This window comes from Chroicocephalus ridibundus, chromosome 6 (assembly GCF_963924245.1).
Source record: "Chroicocephalus ridibundus chromosome 6, bChrRid1.1, whole genome shotgun sequence".
Lineage (NCBI taxonomy): Eukaryota > Metazoa > Chordata > Aves > Charadriiformes > Laridae > Chroicocephalus > Chroicocephalus ridibundus.
Window position 1 is genome coordinate 30,261,281 of NC_086289.1, and position 12,416 is coordinate 30,273,696.

The window sequence follows — 12,416 nt, forward strand, 5'->3', positions numbered from 1 at the left end:
AAAAGCTACTTTGTTACCTTTTGTTACCTTTGTTACCATGTGTTGGTGGTTAAACACGCTTTTTAGTGTGTTGTTTAAAAATTACCTGCTGAACGTTAAAGATGCTTTCAGAAATTCATGCAGTTTAAGAGTTAAATGATCAGGCCAGCTCATGAAAAGAAAGTTTTGACTTCTGCATTTTTAGTATGCAATTTTGTGTATTTTTTTACTGTCATAAATGTGATTGTTTCCTTTAAAACAGCAACAGTCATGTTTACTGTTTGTTACTAACATTAGATTTTCTTCCTTTGTAGTTTCCCAAGACTACCAAAGCTAAAATAAAGAGAAACCTCTTTTAGCTCTCAAAAATAGAGGACTGTCTTGTAGAATTAAAGACAGAGTTCAGAAAGAAAACAACTTTCTACTTTCGCTTGTCTCTGACTCGTGTGTTTGAGCAGCACAAATACAGTACTAACAGCAGAACCTATGAGAGTTACACTGATTCCTCCAAATCTTGTCTCGGAAATGAGTCCCACAGCTCCCTGCAAAGTAATTGGTCTAATTAGGTGGTAGGAAGGAGCTTCTTTAAATTCCTCAGAAATTAAGACGTGTCATCCGCTTAACATCTTAGCATCTGTTACTGCCTCTTGCACATTTCTCCTGCACTTCGGTCTGAAGGACACTTTCCTGGACCTTTCAGAGAGGAAAAAAAAAAAAAACAAAACACCAAACCCCAAGCCCTTGAAACAGAGAAGAAATTGGCCCTTTCTTCAGGGGGATGAAGCATGTAAGGCGTTTCACTCCCTCCTTATTTCTCAGTTTGGTGCACATTTGCCTGGGTGAGTACAATAATCACTTTGTTAAGTAAAAATATAGGAGGGTACAAGCATAAATTTAAATCCTGTAGTATTCCTTACTGATGTGGTAATGTTGTCCTGAAATATTTGTCGTGGCAACTGATCCCTGTGCAAATGTTACCCTTCTGTTTATACGTTTGGAGTTTTGTTTCAAATGGGCTATTTTGAATCTCTAACAGTCAGTCAGTAGAATGACAACTAATTTGTTGTTTCTTGTTTTTTTTTAACTTTGTTTGCTGTTGTCTGGCAGCAAGTAAGTAACTATTTAATTATGGCTAATTGCTCATGCAGTAGGCATAATTTTAAGACAGAATGTGCTTAGAATACTGGGTAAGGTACCGAGGCACTGGGAAAGTTTCAGACTTGCATGTGCAGAGTAGGGGAGAGGTGTAAAGTCATTGCAAGCTGAAAAGGTTAATTTTGCAGTGAAGCTGTCTGTAACTGTTTGAGATATTTTAGAGAGATCCTGTTACTTGATTTGTTTCCGTTGGTTGGGTTTTTTCCCCATATACTCTCTCTATTTGCTGCTGTGTGAATACTGACGGAGTGGCATGTAGAAGTAATTTTATTAAAAATATCTGTACAGATATAGTTCTGAAAGTTCATTGCAGCAACTGAGTATGTTATGCGCTGTTAGTATTCCCAAAACAGCTCATGTTTACTGAGTATCAGGTAACAAAACCAAATAACTGCCACCTACAAAATGCTTTTCTTTGGCTTCTGTTTTGTTTTAATTGCAGTTCAGGCAAATTATGCCCCCTATTTCTTTGATAATGGAGCCAGAAGCACAAATGGGAACATGGCACTTTTCAGCCTTTCGGAGGACACACCTGTGGGTCAGTATTAAAATGGCTATGTTTAAATTGTGAAGCTAAAGCTGTTTGGTCTTTAGATTAGCAATGTATATTCTTTTGTAGGTTGTTGTTATATACTGTGGTCTTACTGTTTTTCTTGCAAGCTTTTAATTGGCCTCGATTTAAAATTACATATCTGAATTGTAGATGGAATTTAAGACATGAATTTTAGCTCCCCTTTTCTTGGTCCACCAACCTATTCACAGCATCAGAGCACAGACCTCTGGGGTCAGAAATAAATTTATGGTGGTGAGGGACTTCTTACCAATTCTGTAAATGCTAATGAGAAGAAAGCCTAATTGCTAGTAATGTTGTTAGCCTTCGTAAAAACGAGCTGTACGTTGAAAAGTAACAGAGGCATGATTTTCTTTAAACAGTTATCACATTTTTCATGTTTATGGTACAAATGGTAGAAAATGTTTCTACTTGGAGTGAAAATTGCTTTGTCTAAATAACTGATGGTTTTTAAAAAGGTTTAGCTTTGGTTTATTGAAAATTCAAAAACTGATACATTTTTTAGCTTTCAGCATTTTGAGGAAGGTCTGTTTATGCTTCTTATAACTGTAGTTGCATTAAGAAAAATTAAATAAGAACAAAAAGGTGATTTATAATCAATCTTTTCCATGGGGGAAAAATAATTTCCTAACATTTAAAAAATTTTATGTAAAATATATTAGAGTGATGAACACCACCTTTTCTTCAAACATCGCACTGAGGTTTTGTTTAACATTTGCTCCTGTTTGTTTGTAGCTTTTATAGGCTAAATCAGAAAAGTGTTTAACTATTGCAAATTGAGTACCAGAGCACCCATTTATTAGCTGCCTCCTGCACAGAGGAGAGAGATGGCTGCGTGGAGGGGTGAACCCAAAACCCTCCCCTCCCAGGGCTTAGGCAGCTGTGGGAGGCAAGGGTGAGGGAAGGATCCAGAGGGCACAGCCTCCTCGGGAAGTCCATTGCCTTCCTAAACATGACCAGGGTCACTCACTGCTTTGGGAAGCAGCTGCCTGGGGTTTGCCCAAAGTCTCCATTTCTGGCCCAGTGGTGTTAATGCCAGCCCAGATCCACACCGGGCATGTTAGGGGGTGGGGAGAGGGTGGTTGGGAAGCAGTGATTTTTTTGCCTGCTCAACCACAGAAGAGGAGGGGACGAAGATGGCACACAGCGTAGAAGTGACGCATCTAGGTGATGAACTTAAAAAGAGCTTGCTTATGATGCAGCAGGGATTTGCTATAAACTCGGTCAAGCTTAAGTGGAAACTTAAGCTGAAGGCCAACAGTAATGTAGTGGCACTTGCAAAATCCAGAGGCAGACCAAGAAGCTGTGATTTTTGTTGTACTTCTGCCCAGATTCACAAGGAATCCACACTTGCTCAGCCTGGGCAATCCATGCAGCTCTGCTGATTGCAGGAGTAAGGTTAGCCAGTGGAACCACTTGTCTAATAGTGTAGATAAGTCTCCTAATGCCGGCTAGCCACAAAATGGGACCCCGACTCTGTTTGTTTGGGGTGGTGTTTGCCAACTCCGCCACTTGAACTGCAGGCAGCACAATTCGCTTGCCATCAGTCTCCCGTCCCCTGGTGTGGTGCCAGCTCGCAGGCATTTACAGAGCATCGGCCTCTCCCTGCCACCGCTGGCAACCTCCAGCCACCTGCGTGGGGACGGGGACCTAAAGATGGCACAGGGCCGCGACACAGTCAAAAATGTTCTTCCTATCAGGACTGCTGCACCAGACGGTCCCTCAGATGACAGCACTCCCTGCAGCAGCAAAGCACAGCAGTAATTTTCCAGCGCTGAGACCCAGTGCATCTGATCTGGGGCTGCAGGCAGAGGAAGAGGAGAGTATGCATGCCACGCCAGCGAAACAACAGTGTGAGGGATCAAAGCCTGCATTAGCACTTTTGTAACTAGCCTGAGTAAGAATAGGGACGAATACGTGATGGGCTTTTGCATGTGCTTTTGTAACATTAGCAACCAGACTAGGTACGTAGAGGTCCCTGGGGAGTTTATGCTTTGGTTGCAGCAGTGATAAAGCGCAAGCTTCAGTGCCTCATGCCTGCTGGCTTCATCCACAATGTGTTTACATGTATTTACATTGGCTGGCTTGTACTTTGAATTTGCCGCATAAATGTGCTTTAAAAGACAAGAGAGAAGCAGTTTCTGAGGTGAAAGATTAGGAGGCGTCGAGTTTAGGCTTTTGCAAAGGGCCTAGAGAAACCCTTGGGAAAAGGAGGTAAGAGCTTACTTTTGAGAAGTCCAAATGTGGTAGATTTGCCATGCAGCTGCCAGTGCTTCTTTGGGCTAATTCCCAGAACACCTTGACTAAAAACTGTAAGTAGTGCAGGGTCCTCTCTTCTGAAAGCACTTTGGGAAGTTCCCTTAGGAGGTGGCTGCTTGGGGTTTGCTCAGTGCAAATTGCTGCTGCTACCACTGCCCGTGTCAGCACAGCTGCCCCTCGGGGATGCTTTGGCACGGAGGCTCCCAGAGGGTACAAATGGCACCAGCAGTCGTCTTTCAGTTTGAACAGGATGATCGGTGACAAAACAGGGGAATTAACACTTCTGTATGTTGGATTCTGGATGGCTTCACTCAGGCTTAGGTGCTGCAAAAATGGGCAGGTTGCCATTAGGTCTTCCCTATGCTTACATAAAGTTTGGAGTCATAGGCAGGATGCTTTTCTTGGCAGTAGCCTGTGTCTGATCTGAGCAATGCCATGAACAGCAGCTTTAATAAACCTTCAGCAATTTTACAGTCTGTGTCCCCACCGAGATTACAAACAGTTGGCAAGGTGGTGTATGTTAGTTATGTTCCCAGGCATCTGTAGGCTAGGGACATGCAACGTTTTGGAGCACCAAAAGGAGACAATGGATTCTCTATGTAACCCTAGAAAGAGAAATCGCAGTGCTGCAGCTGCATGAACGCATCAAAGTCAAGAAAATCACATTATCATGCTTATATCATCCTTAACTTGACCTTCTTTTCCCTTGTGCAATTGTGCTTACTTACAGATAGTTGTGATATACCAAGTTACATACATTTTGGCATAAGTAGTCATAAAAGCAGCAAATACTATTTCTGTGTGAAAGCTTGAAAGTATCCACAGATTCCCAGATCCCATTTATTGCTGCAGAGCATGAGACCCATCGAGGTAAGAAGGGCCAGAACAGCGTCCCCTCACGGTGCCAGATTTTAGAAGAATGGGAAAAGTTATGAACTAAAATCCAGTTGCAGCTTGTGTGGCTGTTTGGCAGGGCAGATGGGTGATTAGCTCTTTGCAAGGAGTTGCCTGTGTACATACAAAATGTACGTGTGCTCCTAATCAAGGTCTTAAGGCATGTGTGGGATGCTATTTCAGGTTGTTTCATCTTACCTCATTAATCCCTGTAAGCCCTCATAGCGGGGACAGAGTGGGGCTGGGAACAGCTGCAAAGCAAGGGATTGAAGCATACTCAGAAGGCCTAAGTTCATTACTCTCCCAAAGCCAGGCATCATCGGTGCTCTGGAGATCTTTGCATGCCTCTCATCCTTGTGTTTTTCCTTTCTGTTTTTCCCCATGTCCCCAGGTATGCCCTATGCCCCATTAAAAGCCAGTTTGCAGCGGCAGTTACAGCTGCCAGCTACCTACCACTGTCTGACCGACCACATCATGCCCCTCCATCCTTCACGCTTCCCCCGTTGTTCCTACATGCTGCTGGTCTCCTTTCTTCCCGTCATTCACAGCTGGCTGTGGAGAGCCCTCTTCTGCCCTCTGGTACCCATCGTTCCTTCCCTGTTTCTATCACCCTGATCCAACTGATGACCCCCAAACTGGTGAGAGTCCCTGCTACTGTGTTTCCTGGTCCTTCCTTCAGCGCTCAGTGATTGCACCCTGGTGCTCTGTCACCTTTCTGTATCTGTTTCTGGATTTCATCTGTCACAGGCATAGTAGCTGAACCCACAAGGAATTTTTTCTTACCACAATTTATTTCCAGCCCTCCCGGTCACAAAAAATATCAGAGTGAAAGAATTAACATGCTGCTTTTTAAAATTATTATTCCTTTTTGACTAGAAATGACACAGACATGGACAATTTAGCCCAAATTGTGTCTTGAAGTCTAGAGACCCACCAAGACATTCATATGACTCCAGAAAGGCTAAATTTTTTGAAGGTGCAAAAATATTCAACTTTTTACAGAAACTAAAATCCCTCCCCTAGGAAAGGCAGGAGATGCCGGAACAAAGCTGTTAAACGGAGGCTGCCTTCTGCATCGCTGCAGCAGAGCTGGCGCTGCACAGCAGGGAGCCCCCGCCAAGCAGAGCACTGCCCAGAGATGCAGTGGGGGCGCGCAGGTGTTACAGCCTCCGCTTTTGGTTTTATGCTTCTAACAGAAACTGCAGACACAGAAAATTGCCCTGAGGCGGCTTCTCCATGGGGTTGGTGGCTGTGGGTGCCCTGGGGCCGCGTTGCTGGTGTCCATGGGGTGGTGTTTCGAGTCCCACGACGAGCGCTTGCTGAGGAACCCCCCTCTCCTTGCTGCAGGGGCTTGCAGCTGTGGGGCCAGTTTTGGCTGCAGCTGTAGCAGCCATGGCATTTGGGCTGTCTGTCCTGGCAGTGTCTCTGCTTTGCCAGCCAGCGCAGTGTGCCAGGGTGCAGGAAGGGAGCAGGAGCTGCCCAGGCTAGCTGGTAGTGAGTGGGAAAGGAGCTCTTTTTACGGTAGTCTTGCTGTATGGTCCATGTCTTCCAGGAGCCTGAGTTCCCCTGTGATTGCAGCATAGAACAGCCCTCTGTGGGCTGTGCATTAATTGTCCATCACCTTTCCTGGTGGGAAAATAGGCCGTTGGCTGGGACAGGTGGAGAGCAGGCGGCCTAACCCTGGGTGAGATGGTGTTTGCTGTGACACTGGGAACAGAGGTGTCCTGTCCTGGGAGCATGGCCATGGATGTCCCTCTCTGCATCTTGTTAACAGATGTCAGCTATGGTGGCAAAGGACGACATGGGGACTGAGCATGAGTCCAAAATGTGTTTGGCTTGTTTAACTTGGCAGGGAGGGGATTTGATTGTCGAGTGTCGCACAGCAGACAGGGAGAGCGTGTCTTTGGTGAGAGAGCAAAACCAGCCCCGAAGCACATGGAGAGAGGCTGGCTATGAATAAATTGAAGTCAGAAATTAAGTAAAATGAAGCAATGGCATCATGGGACAGCCGTTCAGCCTGAGTGGCAGGAGCAAAGAGCTTTTGCTATGGAATAGGAAAACGGAGTGAAAGCCTGGCGTGGGTCCTGGGAAGCAGCCGTAGCAGGGAGCAGCGTGTAACTCCCTGGGACTTCCCCATCCCAGCCTGCTGTGCCATCCCCATGGTACTCGGAGCATCCAGCTACTGCAGCCAGGGCCCTTACATGGCATTTCCTATATCCCTGGGTAAAACCTCTTCTATTCCCATATCTTTCTGACAGGGAGAGGCTGTTTATTTGCTACTCACAAATAAGATTTTAGCTGGGTTTTTTTCCATTTATTTCCTTTTCAGCAAGTGGAGGCAGCACACTGAGAGGAGATTTTTAATTGGCATTAACACTGCACTGAGAAGTGTTCCCAGGTTGTTAATGATATGGAGAGTATTGTGCAGTGAAATTACAATTCAGAGAAAATTAGGAATTATAATGAGCCAGAAAAGAAATTTTGATCCACAATCCAATTTAAAAGGCAGACAAGTGTCCTGTATTATGAAAAATGAAAAAGTACCAGCTTTAGCTAGGAAGCAAACAGTCCAGTGTAACGATCAATGATGTCCTGCATTACCTGCTCGGAAACCTCAATAATCTCAGTCTGTACCACTATCAATCTTCCTTCTCACATTCAGCAGCAAGAAAGTTCCTATTTTCCTTGTAAGAAAATTCCTAGAACATGTAGGAGAGAAAATTGTGAGACTGGAAGAACAAGACCAGGTTCAAATGTATTCACCTAAACTTTCACAGCCTGTTCTTCTCTAGCATGTGCCCTGCCATCCTTGAGGAGTGGTCTGCAGTCTGTGCACTGTCGGCGCTGGTCGTCCAGGGTAGCCCCAGTCACAGCACTGGACCGTCTGCCTGACTGTCACCCACAGTTTCCAAGAGACCCCAGACATGGGTTGTGGTGTCCATCCCAATTCTCAACTGCACAGGCAGCACTGCTCATCAGCTGCTGCAGACACCCGCACAAGCTAGAAACAGGCAGGACAGCCAGCGGTATATAAAGGGGAAGGAACAGGAAAAGTGAAGAAGAAGGGCAGAAATGCAACTAAGAAGTAAAAACTTCTAATGACTGAAAAAGGCTGAAGAAAAGCACTGTATTGATAATGATGTCAGTGAAGCGCTGGCAGTTGACACCTGAATTCTCCATTTGGCCCTGGTTGTGATGTTAAGACAAAGCTTTTGCTGGTGCTGCAGAACCTTCAACAGTCTAGAAATTTCTGTCTCTTATATAGACAGTTATATCAGGAGGCAGGTGTCCTTTCAGGATGCTGTTTTATATCAACTCCAGTTTATTCCTGTCCTTGCATTTCTTTGTACTTACAGTGTTCAGTTGTTACAATCAGAGAAGTGTCTCATCACACCACTCATTGTCTTTCCCTAATAATTTTGGGGGATCTCAGTTACAGATGTGTTTTTATTTTCTACTCTGTTTTGTGGGAAAGGTCCAAGAAAAATGTGGAACATGTTTTGTAGTTTTGTGAACCTGTTTTGCAAATCTTGACTATTCATTGGCTGGCTGGGCCAGCTCGTAAAAGGGTCAGTTGCTTGTGCTCCTGTGGGGCCACTGGTTTTTGCAGAGTGAACGTTTTTCTGTACAAAGTTGCCCAAATTTTGCCCTGGTAATTATCATAAGAGAGTTTACTCATACATGAACACAGATGCCATGTGGCTTGGCATAATCTCTTGCTATCCAAAGAAGACAGGCATTTCAAGAAGACAATTTTTTAAGTATCACCGCTGATGCCTGGAGGTTGCATGTCCATTAAGCCCACTGATCTGTCTGCTTCACATCTTGCATGCCAAGGAATAAGCAAATGAGGAGCAGAAGGTTGCATTGCAAACTGAGGAAAGATTTGAGAAGCTGACCTGTCAGTGCTGTGGGCAGGACATCAACCAAAGCCCTAGAGTTAAACAGAAGCTTATGGATCTGGTCAGTGAAAAACTCCTCTATCACTGCAGAGGGGATATGAGAAAAAGATTATAACTTTTGAATACAGAATTAAAAATCTCTGAAACTCAGGGCCAGAGTAATTTAAAACTAGAGTTGTCTGGTTTCCCTTTAACAGCGTTCTTCCTTAACATTGTGCTAACTTTCTTAGCAGGAATCCTTCCATCATATCTTTGTGTCCCATGCACAGGCAAAACTCACTACTAACCTGTGAGTCTCTTGGCTACGCCATTTCCCATTCAGGGAACTTTGTTAGATGTAAAGCAGAATTTCTGTTTGGAAACTTTGCACCTTGGATATCTCAGGTAACTTACCCAAGGCATAGTGAATTGGAAGGAAACAACAACAGTGTTTTATATTTCAGGCTCAGTTAACTGATATTTTTAAAGTGCTTGAAGTTATTTGGGTGAAGATATTAATGCGCAGTAGAATAACAGATATGTAAGTTTAAAAAAATAATACTAATAAACCCTCACCATGTTTTGGAAACGTGGGTGTTATAACTCCCCCAGGAAGTATCACTTCTGATAAACAAAGTCAGTTTACTGGAAAAACTGGCACCAATTTCTCAAATGTTTAAAAATAGAAATAACAATCTCTCTTTCCCCAGCTTGTGAAAGAAATACATTGATGAGTTTAGAGAATTTATTCATTGGTATGAGCATGAGTGGGTGTGTTAAGTAGAGAATTTAATGAGCGGGAGCTAATGAGGGGGAGCGAATTAGGAAAGAAGACTTTTGCATCTATTAGTTCTGAAAGTGGAAAAGTCTGCAAATGTCCTTGCATCTCCTGAGCTTCAGAGCCTGGGTCCAGTCTTGCGGGAGCACTGCCTTCAGCTGACACATCCTCTGCCTCCTAGTTTGCAAGTCTGTTGTTCCCATAGAGCAGAGGTGTGTGAGGACCTTTTGGTACTTCTGAGATTGTCACACGGTCATACAACAGCATCACTTCTCACCTGGGCTGAGAGCTGGTCAAGAGCTTGTCATCTGTGTAAACACTATGATGTGAACAGTATTGATCTAGGTGCGGTTCCACAGGAAAGGGCCTGAAGTGAGAGAAACCAGCACTGATAAACTCGGTTTAACCAGTAGACTAAAAAGTGTCAGTCAGGACTATTGAGCTGTCTACTTATCCCTATTTCCTAGTAAGTGGGTTTGACTCACAAAAGCTTTGCCAGATGCAGCGGAGATAAGTTCCTAAGGAACAGACCAGTGAAATACTCACTGATTGAAGTAACCACAGGGAAATGCTGTTGCATGCCAATTTTTCAGGTACCCATGTGTACACTCTGAATGGAACTGATCCAGAAGGAGATCCTGTGACGTATGGCCTGGCTTATGAAGCTGGATCAAGACGCTACTTTTCTGTTGATAAAAACCTTGGAAATGTTACACTGATCGAGGAGCTTGATAGAGAGGTACAGTGAAATGGCACCATGCTGAGTGTTAGTGGAATTTCCTTCAGTTTAATTTGATCTGTGGCTTTGAGGGACAATGCCAACTTATTTGTCCCTGAAACATCTAATATACTTTGGAATTCTGAAACATTATACTTCACCCATCAAGTTGTTTTCCAGTTGACTTGTGCCACTGACACTGCTATCCATTTTTTTAGCAGCTGTCTGTCCAGCTTTTGCCAAAAGAGAAGTTTACTCTTTGTTCCTGTCTTCCCCCAACTGCACCCCATCAAGAGTTTAGGGGCAGTTACAGTCCTCTGATCCTCAGACAGGGGACTCTGCTGTCATTAGGAGGAAGTACAGATTTGTGTAAGAGTGTTCCAGGACACTTCTCTAGTTGCATCACAACCCTTTAGCCCACGTGTAACCTTGTTGGGTTAAAGATGTTCGCAGCAATAATGGTCTAAATGGCCTTATTGTGGGAACACAGGCACTGAACCCTTCATGTCTCCTTTGCAGGGAAGGGCACACAGTACTTAGTAAACCCTTCAAAATGCTGTGTGCTGAGACAGAAGAATTTTGAACCAATCGTGCCTTTTTAGAGAGCGTTTCTTGAAAAAGTTGACTGATTTTCACTAGCACTTTACAGGGCAACAGGGATTCCCAGACCAACTGTCTCTTGACAGTAGCCACAGAAAAGTCCGAGGAGCCCCGCAGCTGAGGGGGTCTTTGTAACCTCTGCTGTGATTGCTTCATGGTATTAGTTGTTGCTTTCATCTATCTGCTGAGATACATTTAAACTTGCAGTCCCTTCTCCAATCGGGGCAAACACACCATCTCTCTAACAAAAGCATTTTCTTGGTTTACAGAAGGAAGATGAAATTGAAGTTATTGTCAGTATTTCAGATGGCCTGAGTACAGTAAGTATTTAATTATGCTGTAGCTTGTCAAACTGTCTGTCCCCACATACATCCTCCTATTAATTTACCTTACAGGGACTGTCTCATTTTATCAGAAAACATAATCTCATTAGAGTCTTACCTCCTGTTTTGAGAGCCACTGAACTCCCAGTAACTCAGGTCTCACTCCAGCTCCTTGCTCAGCTATTTGAGGATAATTACAATGTCGTGTGAACTGAAAGTCTGACTTAGTGCCCTGCAGAATTACAGCAGCTTCCTATGAAGCTTCACTGTCAGCTCAGTAGGACCCATACCTAAGGAAGAACTGGAGGCTTCTTGGAGAAATGCATGACTTCATAGGAACTAGTGTTGGATACCCAAGAGCTGACTGTCCTTCCACACCTGCAGTGTTTCTCTAGCATGACATTAAGAAGATTTCCTTAGACTAAGGGTATGGGCGTTTTCTTGTCTCTGTCGAATAAAGCTTTGATCATCTGGAATCATTAAGGATTTATCTGAGGCATTGCACAGGCATCCAATCCTAGTTCTACAAATTTCCGTGGCATTTTGCTTTACAGATGAATGCTGTCACAGCCAGGATATTAGTCTGACAATAAGAGGACCAGGGTCACAAAAGTGGGACCCTCTTACAAGACAGAATCCACAAGACAGAATAACTCTTGAGCTCTTCCTCATCTCAAACAAATTAATTGAGATTAGCACAACAAGTGTTTGGGAGGTGCCAGCATCCTATAGGCACAACTGTTCTGGCAACCCCTGTAAATAGGAAATAATGGGATCACATCCACATGTCCACTTGCAAACAACTGGGAAGTTTAGTTGGTCAAATATGTTTGCTTCTGTATTTTTAGAAATAGAAAACATATTTTGTTCAAGGTGGATTGTTACATATTAGTAGCATGTATTTGCACATCCAAATTATGCATGCTGTTAACTTAGGATCATGATATCAAATGAGGCATTAATGAATGCTCTTGGCTGTCAGGTACCAACTTTTACAGTCTTTTATGTATTCTCACAAAATCCATCATGGTATCTTGAATGCCATAACGAAGAAGACTTTTGAAAATTATCCCCAATCTGTAATTTATAAAGTACTCTGAGACTCCTTATTTAGTTTGGAGATATTTGTGTGTTCTCCACAAAGCAAATTCTTCTGGATTATGGGATTCTTCTGTATTTTCTTTTATGTGCTCAATTTTGGTAGTGCAAAGATATTCTATTACAACATAATTTCTCATTGCCTTTTACTGCACCTTAG

General features: G+C 43.6%; 1 protein-coding gene across 12 annotated transcripts in view; it reads left to right on the top strand.

Moving 5' to 3' along the window:
- Positions 1 to 12,416, top strand: part of CDHR1 (cadherin related family member 1) — an 83,020-nt gene that overhangs the window by 33,912 nt on the left and 36,692 nt on the right. For 9 of the 12 annotated variants that reach the window (XM_063338779.1, XM_063338781.1, XM_063338780.1 and 6 more), the window contains 3 exons: positions 1,577 to 1,672; positions 10,111 to 10,256; positions 11,105 to 11,155. In XM_063338779.1, coding sequence (XP_063194849.1) covers positions 1,636 to 1,672; positions 10,111 to 10,256; positions 11,105 to 11,155 — 234 coding nt within the window. In that variant the 5' untranslated portion in view covers positions 1,577 to 1,635. Of the gene's footprint in view, positions 1 to 293; positions 819 to 1,576; positions 1,673 to 10,110; positions 10,257 to 11,104; positions 11,156 to 12,416 lie in introns of those variants that run through there. The other 3 variants (XM_063338774.1, XM_063338775.1, XM_063338785.1) reach the window with 1 other exon arrangement.